Here is a 17954-nt window from a genome sequence, read left to right as displayed (position 1 = left end):
ATTCAGAATTTTATTATGTTTCTGTTTGTGTTGCCAATAACACGGCACACCCAGCAGGCCAGACCATGCTAATGAATAGATAAATACACAGCCAAAATCACAAAAGGATCACTGGCAGAAATGGTCAATTCTGATGTAGACAGAAATAAGAAGCAAGTTGCTTGGTTAGAAAATTCGATATCGAGTCCAGAAGGAACATCTGCCCTGGTAGAAGATGAGATTTTGTTCCTCAAGCTTCAGTTGGACCTCATTGTTACAGTACAGGAGACCTCAGATAGACAGGTCAGAGTGGAAGTTAAACTGCGAGGCATCCAGAAGCTCAGGGTCACTCCTGAACACAGCTCCTCTGAAATCAACAGATTGTGGAATAAGTCAGGCGTTGCATAAAATGGGGAATTGTTGGTGGGAACAGAAGAGCATCCAAGGAGTTGCCAAGGAATCACTTTATAGCTTCTGCCATCTCCAGCAAGATTATTCCACCAGACATCTACTCCACTTTACTTTCAGCACCTCAAAGTTACCGTCCCCTTTGAAACTGTCTTTCTGTTACCCCAATCAGTCTTCCAGGTGAAGCAGCGATTCACATGCACTTTTTACAATTTAGTACAGTACATCTGGTGTCTATTATATTGGAAAAAAACAAACACAGATTGGGTGTTTGCTTGTGGAGCATCTGCATTCAGTCTACATCCCACTCCTACTGTAATTCCCCATCCCACTCCCACTGTGGCGTCCTGCACTGCTACAATGAGAATCAACTCAAATAAGATGAAAAACACTTTATTTTCTACCATAGCACATTACAATCTTTTGGACTCAATATCAATTTCTCTAGGTTTAGGTAACTCACTCTTTCTGTTTGTATCAGATTTGGCAATTTCTGCCAGGCATCCATCTGTGATTTGGGATGTTTCTTTTCTTTTCATTTGTATTGTCTGGCCTGCTGGGCACGTCCCACAGGCCTGCTAGAAGCAACAGAGAAAAAGCATAATCTGATTATAATTGTCATATGAACGCATTTGGTCTTGGCCTGTCAGAGATATTCTCTTTTTTCTACTCATCACTCCCGCACCTTCTCTGCTACTGAAAACTCTCAAACCCTGATGGAGTGTCTCAACTTAAAATATGAACTGTTTTTCTTTCCACAGATACTACCTGTCCAGCGAAATATTTCCAGCATCCCCTAATTTTTATTTCAGATTTCCAGCAGCTGAAGCTTTTTTTCAGAGAACTCTTCACATTGAGTAAGGTCAATTTAGAGTAAGGTCAAGAATTGAATGGTTATTTTGAAGAAAATTACATCAGACAACAATGGTTAGGAATGTTATTTTCCCAGTGTTTAGAACCAGGCAGACATGAGTAGGTAGCACGAAATACCATAACCATGACTGGCCATTCATACCTAGCGATTCATTAAGATAAGCCAAGATGAGAAGTAACTGGGTAAATATTAGAATGTAATTGATAATTTAAAAGCTGACATATTTTCCTAACTTTTCTTCATTACTTAATATTTTTGTAACATTGCCTTGTATGGAAGAAGTATTCATGTTAGTTTTTGTTCTTTATACCTCCATTAAATAGCAATTAACTATTATAATCGCTAATATCAAGTTCAAGTGAGTCAATATAATCAGTCCGCTTACCAAACAAAGATGGGAGTTGAGGACGCCGTCATCCACCTGCTCCATCCTTCCTATGCTTACCTGGATAAGCTGGGAAGCACTGTGAGAGTCATGTTTTTTTACTTGTCCAGTGCTTTGAACACCATCTGGCCCGCACTGCTAGGGAGCAAACTGACGAAGTTGCAGACGGATGCTCCATTGGTGTCCTGGATCACCAACTACCTGACTGGACGACCACAGGATGTCAGGCGACAGAACTGTGTCTCAGACAAGGTAGTGAGCAACACAGGGGATGGTCCTCTCTGCCTTCCTGTACACCATCCATACCTCGGACTTCAGATACAACGCAGACTCCTGCTACCTGCAGATGTTTTCGAATTACTCTGCATTTGTGGGCTGCATCAGTGAGGGGAAGGAAGCTGAATACAGAGGTGTAGTCAACGACTTTGTTGAGTGGTGTGGGCTGACTCACCTGCAGCTCAACACCGACAAGGAGTTAATGGTGTACTTTAGGAGAGGAACACCCCTGTCCCCTATCTCCATCAAGGGTGTGGATGTGCAGTTTATCACGGAGTACAACTACCTTAGAGTTTACCTGGAGAGTAAACTGGACTGGTCCAGGAATGTTGAGGCATTGTATAAGAAGGGAAAGAGCCTTCTGTACTTACTGAAGAGGCTCCGCTCTTTCAACATCTGCAGTAAGATGCTGCAGATATTCTATCAATCGGTGGTGACCAGTACGATCTGGGTAGCAGGGCGAAGGCCACGGACGTCAACAGAATTAACAAGTTCATCAGGAAGGCTGGCTCCGTCCTGGGGGTGGAGTTGGATGCACTGGAGATGGTCTTGGAGGGGAGGATGCTCAAACTGTGAAGTATCTTGGACAATACAGCTCACCCCCTTCATGACAAACTGGTCAACCCGAAGGGCACCTTCAGCAACAGACTGGTTCCACCAAGATCCAGCACAAAATGCCACAGGAGATTATTTTTCCTTGTGACTATCAAACTGTTCAACTCCTCCCCCTTCTGTTGTGTGGTAGACTAACTCCCCTCCCCCCCCCCACCACCCCAATCTTTGCACATCCCCAAACCTGGACTTTCCACTCATCACTTTAATTTCATGTTTCATGTATCTTGTTGTGTTTTATGACTGTTGACAGACCAATTTCCTTCCTGGGATAAATAAAGTTCTATCTTATAGTATGGTGTCGTAATCTTTACCTTGAAAAGTTCTAAATGGTTTCTCATTGCAAGGTGTTTCTACTGTTTTGTGAATGATTAATGTAGCATGTATGGTAAAAAATGATTTAGTTTGACTAATGTGATCTTCAATTAATTAAGACAAAAAACTTGAAATTATACAGGACAAAAATTGACATGAAGCAATTCTATAAGTGTGCCCAAGACTGTAACGCACCTTTTGAGCTTTCTTTTGTGGACTTCTTGTGATGAACGTTCTGTCCAGGTTTGTTACGTTTAACTCTTCTTCACCACACCCCGATTGCTGGCTATCAAAAGATTCTCTTTGTCCTAAAACACAACACAAATTTAATTTAAGTAAAAACTAGACTAAGTGGGACCCGTTGGGTCCCTGCGTCACACAGGAGGGTTGGTCATCCAACGCAATATTCCACCTCTCCACCAATTCTAATATTGGTGGCCAGTTGGCGGTAGTTGACTCACGGCTAATCCATGACATTCTATTTCAAGCAGGGTATAAGGCCACCAAATTCAAGTGCAGTTTCTTACCACTTCTAGCAGGGTGCAAGGCCACCAAATTCAAGTGCAGTTTCATACCATTTGAAGTAGGGTGCAAAGCCACTAAAGACAGCGAGTCGTGACCTCTCCCTCCTCCATCTTGCAGAGACTGAGCCACACCCACATTTCCGGGTTTTATAACCCCTCCCCCCCCACCGGAAAAGGTGTGGCTTTCATGGAGTGATTGACAGGAGAGAGATTCTCAACATTTTAAAAAAAACTAATAACACTTTTATTTTTCATTGATGGGAAGAATTCTCTGCATCTGCTCAGCGGAGGGGGACTGAGTAAGATGGCCTAAAATCACAGCCGTAAGTGGTAGCGTTTTATCTAAAATCAATATACAGTGCAAACAGGAAGTGCATTTACAGTAGTGCCTTTTAACTTCAAGCCAAAGCACCCAAGCCACCATTTGCAGTAAGTAGTGCATTTCAACTTCAAGCCAATGCACCCAAGCCACCATTTGCAGTAAGTAACGCCTTTTAACTTCAAGCCATTGCATCCAAGCCACCATTTGCAGTAAGTAGTGGCTTTCAACTTCAAACCACACCCAAGCCACCATTAGCAGTAAGAGGTGCCTTTCAACTTCAAGTCAAAGCTCCCAAGCCACTATTTGCAGTAAGTAGTGCCTTTCAACTTCAAGCCAAAGCAACCAAGCCACCATTTGCAGTAATAGTGCCTTTCAACTTCAAACCAAAGCTCCCAAGCCACCACTTGCAGTAAGTAGTGCCTTTCAACTTCATGCCACCATTTGCAGTAAGTAATGCCTTTCAACTTCAAGCCATTGCACCCAAGCCACCATTTGCAGTAAGTACTGCCTATCAACTGCAAGCCAAAGCACCCAAGCTACCATTTGCAGTAAGTAGTGCCTTTCAACTTCATGCCACCATGTGCAGTAAGTAGTGCCTTTCAACTTCAAGCCACAATTTGCAGTAAGTAGTGCCTTTCAACTTCAAGCCAATGCACCCACGCCCCCCATTTGCAGTAAGTAGTGCCTTTCAACTTCAAGCCACACCCACGCCATCATTTGCAGGAAGTAGTGCGTTTCAACTTCAAGTCAAAGCTCCCAAGCTACCATTTGCAGTAAGTAGTGCCTTTCAACTTCAAGCCAAAGCAACCAATACACCATTTGCAGTAAGTAGTGCCTTTCAACTTCATGCCACTATTTGCAGTAAGTGGTGTCTTTCAACTTCAAGCCACACCCAAGCCACCATTTGCAGTAAGTAGTGCCTTTCAACTTCAAGCCAAAGCAACCAAGCCACCATTTGCAGTAATAGTGCCTTTCAACTTCAAGCCAAAGCTCCCAAGCCACCATTTGCAGTAAGTAGTGCCTTTCAACTTCATGCCACCATTTGCAGTAAGTAGTGCCTTTCAATTTCAAGACACACCCAAGCCAAGCCAACCAGGGGAGGGGGAGGGGGAGGGGGGGGCTTTCTGGAGTGCTATTTTAGAACCAATAGACATTTTTTTTGCAAGCTTTAGAACCAATAGACACTTTTTGCAAGCTTTAAAACCAATAGACATTTTTTGCAACCTTGAGAACCAATAGACATTTTTTTTGCAAGCTTGAGAACCAATAGACATTGTTTTGCAAGCTTTAGAAGCATAGACATTTTTTGCAAGCTTTAGACGCAATAGACACTTTTTGCAAGCTTTAGAAGCAATAGACACTTTTTGCAAGCTTTAGAAGCAATAGACACTTTTTGCAAGCTTTAGAACCAATAGACTTTTTTTGCAAGTTTTAGAACCAATAGACATTTTTTTTGCAAGCTTTAGAACCAATAGACATTTATTTTGCAAGCTTTAGAACCAATAGACATATTTTTGCCAGCTTTAGAACCAATAGATATTTTTTTGCAAGCTTTAGAACCAATAGACACTTTTATGCAAGCTTTAGAACCAATAGACACATTCTGCAAGCATTTTAGAACCACTAAGGGCACTTACATTTGAGTAGACATGTGTTCAGTGTTATTCACAGCTCAGAGAAACGTGACCCTCTGCCTTCCTCCATCTTGAAGAAACTGTGTGGCACACCACTTCCTGGTTTTATAGTCCCTGCAGCCAGCGGGGGCAGCAGAGAGAATGGGGAATTTTGTAAAAACATTAATATCTCTGTCATTTTTAATCGACGGGAAAAATCCTCGGCACACATGCGGCGGAGGGGGGCTCTGAGCAAGGCGGCCAAAAATGATGGCCGTAGGTGGCGGCGTTCTCTCGGAAATCGCAGCACAGATGGCCAAAACCGGTCAAGAACAGAGTTTTAGTAATATAGATATTAGAATTTTCCCCTTTTAGCTACAGTAGTTTCTATTTTTGTTGTGTCGTTCATTTCTCCCCAATTTCAGTTCCAGTAAAATAGAACTGAAATAAAATTTCAGACCTAGTAAAATATCAAAAAGGATCTAAACTTGTCATACCATAATCTTTCAGTTGTAACTTCCACGTGTCCCACTAGAGTTGCTGTCTTACAGCACCAGAAACCCGGGTTCGATCCTGACATCGGGTGCTGTCTGTACGGAGTTTGTACGTTCTCCCCGTGACCTGCGTGGGTTTTCCCCTGGTTTCCTCTCACACTCCAAAGATGTACAGGTTTGTAGGCTAATCGGCTTGGTAAAATTATAAATTGTCCCTAGTGTGTGTAGGATCGTGTAAATGTGAGGTTAATCGCTGGTAAGCCAAAGGGCATCTTTCTGTGCTGCATCTCTAAACTAAACTAAACACCATAAATATCAAATGACATGACAACTGAAAGTTCATGATCAATTTATGTACATTAATTCAGTAATTACACGTAATAAAGTTTAAAGTTTGGAGAAAAGAATCATAAGTTTTGACTAATTCGTCAGCAAGTTCCCTCCATCACACCACATTCATCAAGAAAATAGCTACCATCTTTCAAGATGTAATTAAACATTTGGAACAATTAAACCTGGTTTCTTTGAAAAACACAGATGAGATTCCACTTTGAATATCTCACCTGTACCACTTTGCGAAGATTCATCAATTTCTAGGCTACTATCACTGTCAATGAGTTCCTTATCTGGAGTTTTGTGTAAGTGGCATTTCGTTTGTTGGTGATTCAGATGACCTTCCATACTATTTACAAGATGACTTTTGGAAGGTTGAGGATGTTTCATGCTTTTCCGCGGTAGCTTTGCAAAACAACGAAACAATTCCTCTTCATCCACATGCCCAGTATGTGGCCGTCCTCGTAGATTTGGGTCCCCTTGTCCAACTGGCAGGCATCCAGATGCCATCTTTTCAATCATGTCTGTCATGTCATCTATGAAGATGATATTAAACGATGAATTTCAAACACAATTATTCTAATGTTATTCCACTATTGTGCTCTAACGTTTTCTCATGACAATTTATCTGAAATGGCTTTTAAGCACGCCCTGTGATGGATGAGAAAATTAAATCCATTCTAGTATTCAGTTTCAGGAGACTTCAGAAGTTCATAGTCATTCAAGAGTTGCTCCTGTTGTAATGAAATTACAACAAATTGGGCACAGCACAACCATACAAACAGCAATACAATTCTAACCTCTGTTTATTTACACTGCATCTTCAACATACTAAAATGTCCCCAAGCACTTTGCAGCAGCAAAAATATAAAAATTGGCATCATAGTACAGGAAAAGATGTATCAAAAGTCATGCAGGTATAGCATGTCTTTGAAAGGAAATAGGATGTTAGCTTTTATTGCACGAGAATTTACATACAAGTTATAAATGTCTTACTGCAAATATTTAGGGCCAAAATCAAACAGCTGGGGGAACAGCAGGTCAAGCAGCATCTGTGGAGGCAGAGGGATGGTTGGTATTTGGGGTTGAGACCCTGCATCAGAATTGAGATTATAGAGAGAAGATAACCAATATAAAGATATGAGAGAGAGGAGTGAGATGGTAAAGGCTGGTAGGTGATAAGTGGAGCCAAGTGAAGAAGTGATGATGGGCAGATAAAGTCAGACGGGGGAAGGAAGGAATTTTAAGAAAGAGGCTTTTGGGTAATAGGCAGAAATAGATAAGGAAATAACAGGCAATTGTGGAACCAGGTAGGTGAAATGGAGGGTAAATGGAGATGGAAGCTGGAAAGCAATTGGAACCAGAAAAGTGAGGAATGATGGCAGTGCAGAAGGCTAGGGACAGACGGTTCATTGTGGGAATAGTAAGAAATACACAGATTTGTTCCCTCCCCCCACCTGGTTCCATCAACTAGACGTTAGCCATTGACTCCAGCCCCCTTGGAAGTTAACTTGTTCTCAACCTATGTTCCTAGGTGTTTCAGACCAAATATTTGAGCCACTACTAAGATCATTTAATTCCAACTTGGTACCAAAACAGAAAATGTTGGAACTACTCAACAGGCCAGGCTGTATCCCTGAAAAGAGGATTAATGTTTCAAGTTAATGCAGTTTTAGGGTTTTATCCAGAGCAGATCTAATAGTTATGATGTTAATCAGTGTCTCTTTCTCCACAGATACTTGCTGCTTTAAGATGCATTGTAAAATCCACTTCTGAGATCCGCCCCAATATCTTCTTATATAGATAATTTTGTTTAAAAGGATTTCTGTGAAATGCCTTGAGAAATTTAGCTTTGTTGAAGGTGCTCTATTATTACAAGTTCTCACTGTTGCTGTAATGTCTCATTTGAAGGATGGTACTTCCAATGGTGCAGTTCTCCATCAGCACCACGATCTGCTGTACCTTGGTGTTCAATGCACAAGCTTTTGAACCTCGGCAGAGCAAGAGGAAAATCAACCTGGATTTCTGTTCCTTATTGCTATCCAATATGTTGTTTGAAAAAACAACTGTGCCATTCAAAGTACCCACAATGAAGCCAGTAGTGTTTCCCAGCAAGTGTAATAGCTTGTGGAGATAATGGTGGAGTACCTTTCTGGATTAGTAATGTGGATTAATTCTGGTTGAGGAGCAGAGATCATCAAAAGGTGTGTGTCTAACGCAATTCCGCCTACTCCCTGCCCCTTAAACCTGTCAAAAGGTTTCCATCGGCAGATTTTCTTTTTCAAATAGTTTACCCCAGAATGGTTAACATCAGTCTTACACTCAGTTAAGCTGATTGAGTAATAATATTACATCTACCATTGTGCAGTAATTATCAGATGGAAAATGTAATATCTCAAAGGAAAAGTAAAGAATGATATACTAATGGATGATATATTCACAGTTCATGACTCCAGTGAAATAGAAAGGTTAAGGTTGAGTGCCATTTCTGATTGCTTAACTAACAGTTTTTGTATGATCTAGGTGTAATTTGCTTACTTGTCCAACTGGTGATGGCAGGTGTTCCCTTTAGTGCTCTACCATCATTTTGATTGTGAGTTTTCTCCGCATTGGTCAATCGAGAAACCTCAGTGTTTTTTTCCTGTCTCACCTTGACTCCTTCTGGTACAATGTTACAGCTGAACAAATGAAACAAGATTGCATTTGAAATTAATATGCAACAATTAACATACAAGGCAGACACAAAATGCTGGAGTAACTCAGCGAGTGAGGCAGCATCCATGGAAAAGGAATGTGTGATGTTTAACATATAATTTTGTTTACCAAAATACATTTAATTCATAGAATTTGAAATGATATAATAGAGGACATTCATCTGTCTCCATTCAATGTACCAAGCAAATCACTATACTTGTTTACAAATTTATATTATGCCAGCTTAACATTAATTTCAGATTCCCAGACATTCATAGAGAAGTAAAAAACAGGAGCAGGAGTAGGGTCTTCAAGCTCCTCAATTCAATATGATCAATGATCATCATCTATCAAAAACCTATATTCCCCCTTTCTGCCCATTTTCCTGGATGCATTTACATTTCGAAATGTATCCATCTCTTTAATATATTTAGCAATTTGTATACTACTGTCTTTTGTGGGAACAAATTCCACAATTTACCACCTCCTGAATGAAGAGTTTTCTCATCTCAGCAATAATTGTATACCCCATGTGCTTAAAATCCATGTGGCCTTTTGTTCTGACATACCAGCCGGGGAACCATCTACCCCAGATCCAATCTGCCTAGCCCTGTTAGAATTTTGTAACTTCATTTAGATTTTCTCTCAAATCTTTTACTCTAGTGAATAGAAACACAGTCAACTTTAGCATTTGGTTGCAGTCTGCTCCTTTCTGCAGAAGACCAGAAAACATGGATTCATCAGACCAAAGCATGTCTTTCATCAAGCTGATAAACTTCCAGCAGGAATGAATGGTTATTTAAGTTTGCTTCTAGGGAACAGCTGGCAGATTATTCAGACCAGTGTTTTGTAACTATTCAAAACCAAATCTCAACAAAAACCACTGCATTCTGTCCAGATTCTTTTGCCAATGCTCACTGCAACAGGAGATGGATAATTGTCTCACCTGTGCTGCAGTTGATGACCAGGTTGTTTCTTGGAATGGAATGTGAATGCAGCAGTCAAAGTAAGCGCCGCAAACTCTCTCTCTATGTTACCAACTATATATTTAATTAAGGAAAAAAAAAGCTGAAGGAACTCAGGCTTTAGGGCGGCATAGTGGCACAGAGGTAGAGTTGCTGTCTTAAAGCGACAGAGACTCGGATTCGATCCTGCCAACGGGTGCTGTCTGTACTGAGTTTGTACGTTCTCCCTGTGACCATGTGGGTTTTCTCCAGGTGCTCCGGTTTCCTCCCACACTTCAAAGACGTACAGGTTTGTAGGTTAACTGGCTACTGTAAATTGTCCCTAGTGTGTAGGATAGTGTTAGTGTACGGAGTAATCGATGCTCAGTGCAGACTCGGTAGGCCGAAGGGCCGGTTCCCACACTGCAAGTCTAAAGGCAGCATCTGTGGAAGGAAATATATGGCATTTTGGGTTAGCACCCTTCTGACTAATTATTTCCTTCAGCAATATTTTTGCACAATATTCTGGCATCTACAGTCTCGTGTGACTTTATTTTAAATTATATTTAAGTAAATTTGTCCAAAAATAAATATAGGCCTTAAAATATGCTAATTTTTTGAATAATATCATGGATTTTTATATGCGCATCTGATCAGACCACTTTACCGCTGATTCAAACTGAAAATTAAATCTTTTAAGAACTTTGCACCACCACTCCCAAGTCCCTTTGCACCTCTGATTTCTGAATCCCGCTTTAGAAAGTAGTCTACACTTTTATTCCTTCTACCAAAGTGCACGGCCGTACACCCTGCTACGCTATATTGCAGTTGCCACTTCTTTGCCCACTGTCCAAACCCTTCTGATGACTCCCTGCTCCTCAGCACTACCTGCCCCTCCACCAACTTTCATATCATCCCCAAACCTGGCCACAAAGCCATCAATTCCACAATCCAGATCATTAACATACAACATGAAAAATAACAGATGCAACACCGACCCCTGCGGAACACCACTAGTCACCAACAGCCTACGAGAAAAGGCCCCCTTTATTCCCACTCGTTGCTTTTTGTCAGTCAGCTAATCTTCCATCCATCCTGAATAGAGTCTATTCCCTTTCACCTCAATCTCGCCTGTAGCACCTGTATCCTGGAACATGAAGCTGTCAGTCCTGCCTCACCCTTGGCTAGATTTCTGTAATGGCTATAATATCCCAGTCTCACATATCTATCCATGGCCGAAGTTCATCGTCCTTAACCAGCAATGCTCCTTTTGCTGCACACCATCTCTGAAGTGTATTTCCCGTTCTAGCAATTCATTAATTCACTTCAGGATACACGTCAGAGATGGTGTACAGCAAAAGAAGCATTGTGTTTACCTTACAAGTACACAATAACATATACCGCTATCAGATAACTGCCACAATTACACATAATGAAAGACGGACAATTCACCTTTGAGTAATGCGGATTTGCCTATTGCTTGACAGGTACATGCACTGCTTTCTAGATCCTTGCTGGTTCCCCTGTGATGGGATTCTCATAGATATGCGACCTTTACGTGCCTATAGTAAGAAAACACATCTATTAAACAGTATTATATGATTCAACTTCCGTTCATATAGCAGAGTGCTATTTCTCCCCTTTCTGAGCAATCTACAGAAGTGAATATAGTGGATGAAAACAAGTATTACATGTCAATTTTCATGCATCGGAAGTTGTTAGAAACTTACAGGGTAATTCTCTTTCTTGTGAACATGTGCTAAAATATTCATTTTCTTCTTACTCTTGGTTGCCAGTTTACCCGTGTAGTCTGGCGCACATGTAAAGCTTTCATCACATGCAGATTTGTAACCAACATGTTCATCGTTCATTTGCTTCCTCAATGAACATGTGGTTTGTGTCCCATCCGCAAACGTCTCTGATGTTTTCAAAACATCAGAACTGCAACCTTTTGTTATTGCTGTCTGTTCATCTTGAGTATGACTAAGAACTTCAAATTCTGATTCGAAATGCTCAGCTGAATCAGCACAAGGTCTCCTCTCCACAACATACACTGGTAGTTCATAGCATGTTGGAGGAGCCACAGCCACAGGGATCACCAGATGACCTTCATTGCTTGACTTAATCCTTTTGTTTCCCCTTACATTTTGCCTTTGATAGTCCACTTCATCATAGCCTAATAATTTAGTGCAAGGGGTTTTCTCCAAAAGCTGTGAATCTCCTGTCAGATTCACTTTCTCAGACATTTGCTCCGTGCCAATTGCAGGGTGATAACTTTTCTTTACGTGATCTAAGGCACTGAACGCTTGTTGCACTAGGTGTTTTGATGTCTGAATGTTGATCTCACAACTGCTGATTGAGTGTTGGACCGAAATGCTAGTTGCAATATCTTGCTCTTCCTCCATGGCGCTGCTGTTCCGTGTGTGTAGGCAGATCAGATCATGTTTTTCTTGGTCACTTTCTAAACCTTCCATTCTTGACCAATCTTGAGACAAACTTGTAGTCCCATCACTCTGTTCATCTTCCTCATCTGATGTATATTCTCTAGCTGTTTTCAAAGAGATAATGCTGCCTCCCTCTTCATCAGACACAACATACATTTCTTCCTCTAATGCAAGATCTAGTTCATGTAAATGATCTAGAACATCTGTATAATAATTTTCAGGCTGGGGTTCTGGTGACTCAGAATCATGGTGCTGCTCAATCTTCTTCCATGGAGTGGAATCATGACTAGGTTTATCTTCAATATAACCAGCACCCTGGCCTCCGGACCCTGCTGTAACCTCAGGCTGATTTTGTTCTGTTTTCCAACAATCATACAGTACCATAATTTGTTGTGATGGTTCATTGTTTAAATGTCTGATTTTGTCCTCTGGTCCATACTTCTTTGGACTGAAGCTAGTACGGCGACCCATGTTGTAATAGGAATATTCTATAAAATAAACAAAAACATTGTGAGATTCCTTTTATTCTTTTCCTTCTTCTCACCATCCCTCCTCTCCGGAAGTCTTGCTGAGTGTCAGTTTTGCTCTCATACTTTCATGTGTGTTCTCTGGCATGATGATCACCAAGGGTGAAGCGGAGGGAAAAATCACAATGTTATTGGCACAGCTCACTAGATGACAGCTTTCTCAAGCCGAGGATCATAGAGTCAAATTACTAAGGTGTGGAAGGAAATGGACACTTCTTTTATCGTATCCCTCGGCCCTTGTTGTACCACTTCACTTCAGCGGCACAAACATCAAAGCACTTCAGGAGTAACACTGGGAGATTCATCTCCACTGATCCAAGGCAATCAAATAAACCTCAGCACACCTCACTAACATTTTAATATAACTATTCTTAGCAACATTACAATCTTTTTTCATAACTAAAAAATAATCCCTCAGTCAAGAACTATCAATTTCTCTTTTGAATGTCTGTAAATAATCCACTATTGTCAGTTTCAAGACTTCCTGCCATCTAACTTAACGGCTTACTAACATTTATGTTACCCTTACTTTCTAGATAACAAACCTATCATACACCAGGTATACATCATGGGACCTTACAAACCTGTACGTAAGAAAAGGCAACTAGTGGGTGCAGATATAAGGTAAGGGGCATGGGATTTTGAGGGCATCTGAGGATTATATTTTTCACCTGGATATTTATTACACTCCCTTTGCAATAAATCCGCTGGTGTTGCATTACAATTTATTTTTATAATAACAGGTAATATAACATGAATCTGATGGTCTTGTTATTTTCATTTTGATTTACTTTATCTAATGCATTTAATATTTTATATGCTTAATACAGATAATACAGAAGTCACTGCTTAAATGAAACCAGGGAAGAATTTTGAAAAGATGGTAAGGTCAAGGGAGGTAATTTCTTTAAATTAGTTTATGTGATGTGGACATCACTGGTAATGCCAGCAGATATTGACTATTCCTATATGCCTCTGACATGAGGTGGCAGTTATGGTTCAACCATATTGGTGTAGTCTGGATAAAATATAAGAAACATTAGATAAAGATAACAGATTTTCATTTTTGAAGGATATTAGTGAATCAGATGGCAATCTCATGGTTGGATGGCCATCATTACTGATATCGACATTTTATTCCAGATTTATTTAATTACTTCATATTAAATTGCACAGCTCTCAAGATGGGATTTGAACTTGTCTCTCGGTCAATAATCCAATCATATTAGTATATTTATGCAACAGCACGATGAGGCTTAATCTCAACACAGTAGAAAAGGTGGAATATCACATAGGAGAGTTATACTGGAGCAGAGTAAGAAGGATGAGGTCAAAGGATCATGGGGATGTCAGCACCACAAAGGAATGCTGCAACAGAGTGAAGCTAGATAGTTAGATAAGAATCATTAGTTGGGAAATATATGGGCATGTTAATGTGATTTTGCTTTAAAATTGCACAGTGCAGTTAAATATTTCAGTTCATTAGTTTAGAGATACAGCATGTAAACAGGTCCTTCGGCTCACTGAGTCCGCGCTGACCAGCGATCCCCGCACACTAACACTATCCTCCACACACTAGGGACAATTTACAATTTTAACAAGCCAATTACCCTACAAACAAACATGTAGCTCTTTGGAGTGTGGGAGGAAACCGGAGCACCCGGAGAAAACTCAGGCAGGTAACAGGGAGCACTTACAAACTCAATACGGACAGCACCCATAGTCAGGATCGAACCTGGGTCTCTGGCACTGTAAGGCAACAACTCTACCGTTACGCCACCATGCCGTGACAGTAGAATAATTTCTACAAACAACAATGAGATCAATTATCCTCTTTGGTGACTGTCTGTTAATTAATGTGGCAGAATATTAGTATTTCTTTGAAGAGAGGAACCAGATGGTTATCTGCACCACAGGTAAGGGCAGGCAAGAGGTCACATACCCCCAATTTAATACGGAGGTGTCAGCCTAAATTATACAGGTCATGACATAGAACAGAGTGCTCCTGCAGGGCAAGGAAGAATATTGGAGAAGAGGTACAAAGGGAAAAGATGAGCCTGTCAAAAAAATCCTCAAAACATTAACATAATTTGAGAGATTGGAAAATGATTAGAACAATTACATACTTTTGTGAATGCTGAAAAAAGTCAGCAGTTCTTTATTATTACAACTTTCATACCATGATTGTCTGCTGTAGTTCGAGTTTGGTCTAAACACTTCGGCTGTTTCCCTCTGTCAGCATTCTCCTTTTGGAGTTGTTTATGCTCTGTCCTGTGGTCTACATTGTTTGTCACAAAATCATATAAATGCTGCATTTCAGACCGATCTTTCTCAAAGGCATGTTTCTGCTGATTGCTAATTAGATCCTGTGGTGAATGAAAATAGACTGATTCATGTTAACAAAATATAATTTAAACTGTAAACTAGACTAAATGGGGCCACTGTCACCCAACGCAATATTCCACCACTCACCCATAGCCCCCAACTGCACAGGCAAAGCTCATTTCTCTTCATCCCTAGCACTCTCTCCTTCACCCTGTCTTCTTTCCCCCTCATCCTCCCCATCCCAAATCCCTCCCTCACCTCTCTCCCTCTCCTTTCCCCTACCCTCAGTCACTCCCTCCCTCCATAACTCCTCTCCCCTCCCTACCCCCCTCCTATCTCTCTATCCCCCACCTCCCCCACTCCTCACCTCCCCCACTGCCCTCCTCCCCTCTATTCCCCACTACCTATCTCCCCCACTCCCCCCTTCTCTACCTCTATTCCCCCTCCTCCCCACCCCCCCTCCTCACCTCCTCCCTATCCTCTTACCCTCCCCCAATATCTTCCCTACCTCCCCTTTCCCCTACCCTCAGTCACTCCCTCCCTCCATAACTCCTCTCCCCTTCCTACTCCTCTCCTCTCCCTCTATTCTCTCTCCTCCCCCACTCTCCCTCCCCAGGATCTTGAGGTTGCGTTCCTCTCCCTTCTTGCGTGCCCCGGAGGAGTATCAGCCATCGACGCGAATCCTCGGCTCGGCCCGGAAGCACCAGCAGTAAAGACGGGGGAGAAGCCATGGGGAAGAAGGGGGAGGGGGGCAGGAGCCAGCGAGGGGGACCAGAAGGGAAGGGGCTGGAGCTGCGGGGCATTGTGTGGGCGGTGCGTTTGGGACTCACAGCGGGCCCTGGACGCTCTCCTCCGCCGGGATCAGACTCTACACTTTTCGTTTGGCGACATCGGGCCGGGCCGCTTCCAGTCCCTCCGAAAATTGTGTCTGGTTGGAGACCTCCACTGGCCATCCTCAGCTCCAGTAAAGACGCGATGGCGCAGGAAGGGGCGGACCGTCTCGGGGAGTGACAGGAGAAGCGACCAATCCGCGCGCCGCTGACTGGCAGGAGAGGAGATCGATCTGCGCACGCGCGGTTTTTACGATTTTTAAACCTCGCTAACTTTTACACATACTACCGATCGGAACTAAACTTGGTGCACTCGCAGCACAGGAGAATGGTGAGTGAGCTGATGAAAAATCGTAGCGCTATTGCGCACCGTTTTTGCACAAAAAGAAAAGCCGTGCAAACCGGAAGAGCACAAGATCAGAGTTTTAGTTATGTATAGATTTTTTAACTCACCAATTTGATACACAAGTTTAACCTTACATTTTTAATGTATAAAAGTAGTGCCAGTTATCCTTATAAAATGCCATTAAATATCAAACGAAAGAGGTTATTTAACACCCTAATTGTGCCAGTCACTCAACGGATTTTGGAATTACAGTGATTCAATTTTTTGATGTTACATTCAATTCCAATCAAGAGTTATAGAATCATAGAGCATGGAAACAGGCCATTCTGCCCACAATGTCCATGCTGACCAGTGGGCATCCATTTTTCCATCTAATCCCATCTTCTTGTATATGAGCCATAGATATCTATGCCTAGGTGATTCAAGAACTCATCCAGACACTTCCTAAATGTTGTGAGCATCTCTGCTTCCACCACTCTTTCAGGCAGTGTACTCAGGTAATCACAACTCTCTGGGTAAATTAGGTCCTCCTCAGATCCATCTAAATCTCTTAACACTTATTCTAATTCTATGTCCTCTAGTTTTATCCACCTCTGATATGGAGGAAAGTTTCATGCAGTCTGTCCTAAAGCTTGAAATATTTATCAGGTACTCTTTTCCCCCTAACTATATGGGTTACCTACCTTGATATCATTCCGGAGGATAAACCGAATATCCTGAAGGTTCATTGTCCGATTCTGAGACTTTACTTGAATTCCAATTTGCACGATGTCATAGTATGGCTTTGGAACTTGTTCATCTACAGCTAAATAGTGTCCAGCTGCTAGTAACTCCTTTATTGCAAATCCATCCAGGTCTTCCCAGGGAACTGCATCTATATGCAAAGTTTAAGTTTGATTGCATATTAGAAATTCAGTTAATACATAAAATACTTCATGAAGTGGTACTCACTCATAATTTTATCAGTTAATTTTAAGGACTGTCAAAAGTTATGCCCCAGTAGTATGAACATCGACTTCTCCAATTTCAGGTAGTCCTTGCTTTCTCTCTCATTCCCCTCCCCTTCCCAGCTCTCCCACAGCCTACTGTCTCCGCCTCTTCCTTTCTTCTTCCCGCCCCCCCCACCCACACATCAGTCTGAAGAAGGGTCTCGACCCGAAACGTCACCTAATCCTTCGCTCCATAGATGCTGCCTCACCCGCTGAGTTTCTCCAGCATTTTTGTGTACCTTCGATTTTTCCAGCATCTGCAGTTCTTTCTTAAACAGTCTATTTTAAGTCATTTTGATTTATTTTAAGTCTATTTTAAGCTTTACATCGACATGATTAGGAGTACATGCACCTGACAACAAAGCTTCCTTGTAACTGTTCAAGACTACGAAACACACATAAGGTACAATGAGCTCAAATTTAGATTCTTCTGGGTGAAGTTCTAATACACTGTAACTTTGTGCCAACTTTGTCGATTATGTGTAAATACATAATTTATATGCATAATGCATAGTATTTACAGTCATTTACCACAGTTGATCCAATCCTGTGTTTAATGCAAATGACAAGCCTTTTAGAATACTATTCACATAATTTACATTATGATTGCAGACTATACCTGTGAACAGCTCCTGGATCAAAGTACAAAGACTGTAGACATCCGATTTGATTGTAGCAGTTTTGCTTCGAATTACCTCTGGTGCTAGCCAGTTATAAAAT

The 17954-nt window shown here is 41.5% G+C and overlaps 1 protein-coding gene across 1 annotated transcript; it reads right to left on the bottom strand.

Moving 5' to 3' along the window:
- Positions 1-800: 800 nt before the first annotated feature.
- Positions 801-12601, bottom strand: LOC116989139. The gene is made up of 6 exons (XM_033046365.1): positions 11504-12601; positions 11226-11335; positions 8674-8813; positions 6366-6671; positions 3045-3157; positions 801-965 (listed from the first exon to the last, which is right to left on the bottom strand). Exons 1-6 carry the CDS (start codon positions 12599-12601, stop codon positions 801-803), a joined length of 1932 nt encoding a protein of 643 aa, XP_032902256.1.
- Between the last annotated feature and the right edge of the window lie 5353 nt (positions 12602-17954).

The sequence above is a fragment of the Amblyraja radiata genome, chromosome 28 (genome assembly GCF_010909765.2).
Source record: "Amblyraja radiata isolate CabotCenter1 chromosome 28, sAmbRad1.1.pri, whole genome shotgun sequence".
NCBI lineage: Eukaryota > Metazoa > Chordata > Chondrichthyes > Rajiformes > Rajidae > Amblyraja > Amblyraja radiata.
Note: the sequence above shows the minus strand (reverse complement) of the source record. Positions and strands in the feature narration are given on the sequence as shown.

What these genes read in the sequence shown, in the direction of transcription:
- LOC116989139 (XM_033046365.1), bottom strand. Translation starts at nt 12,601, where the DNA reads ATGGTACTGTATGATTGTTGGAAAACAGAACAAAATCAGCCTGAGGTT. An exon ending in ACAAGAAAGAGAATTACCCT is followed by an intron (nt 11,336 to 11,503) that starts GTAAGTTTCTAA and finishes TTCTTACTATAG; the next exon opens with GCACGTAAAGGTCGCATATC. An exon ending in TGCCATCACCAGTTGGACAA is followed by an intron (nt 6,672 to 8,673) that starts GTAAGCAAATTA and finishes TCATCTTCATAG; the next exon opens with ATGACATGACAGACATGATT.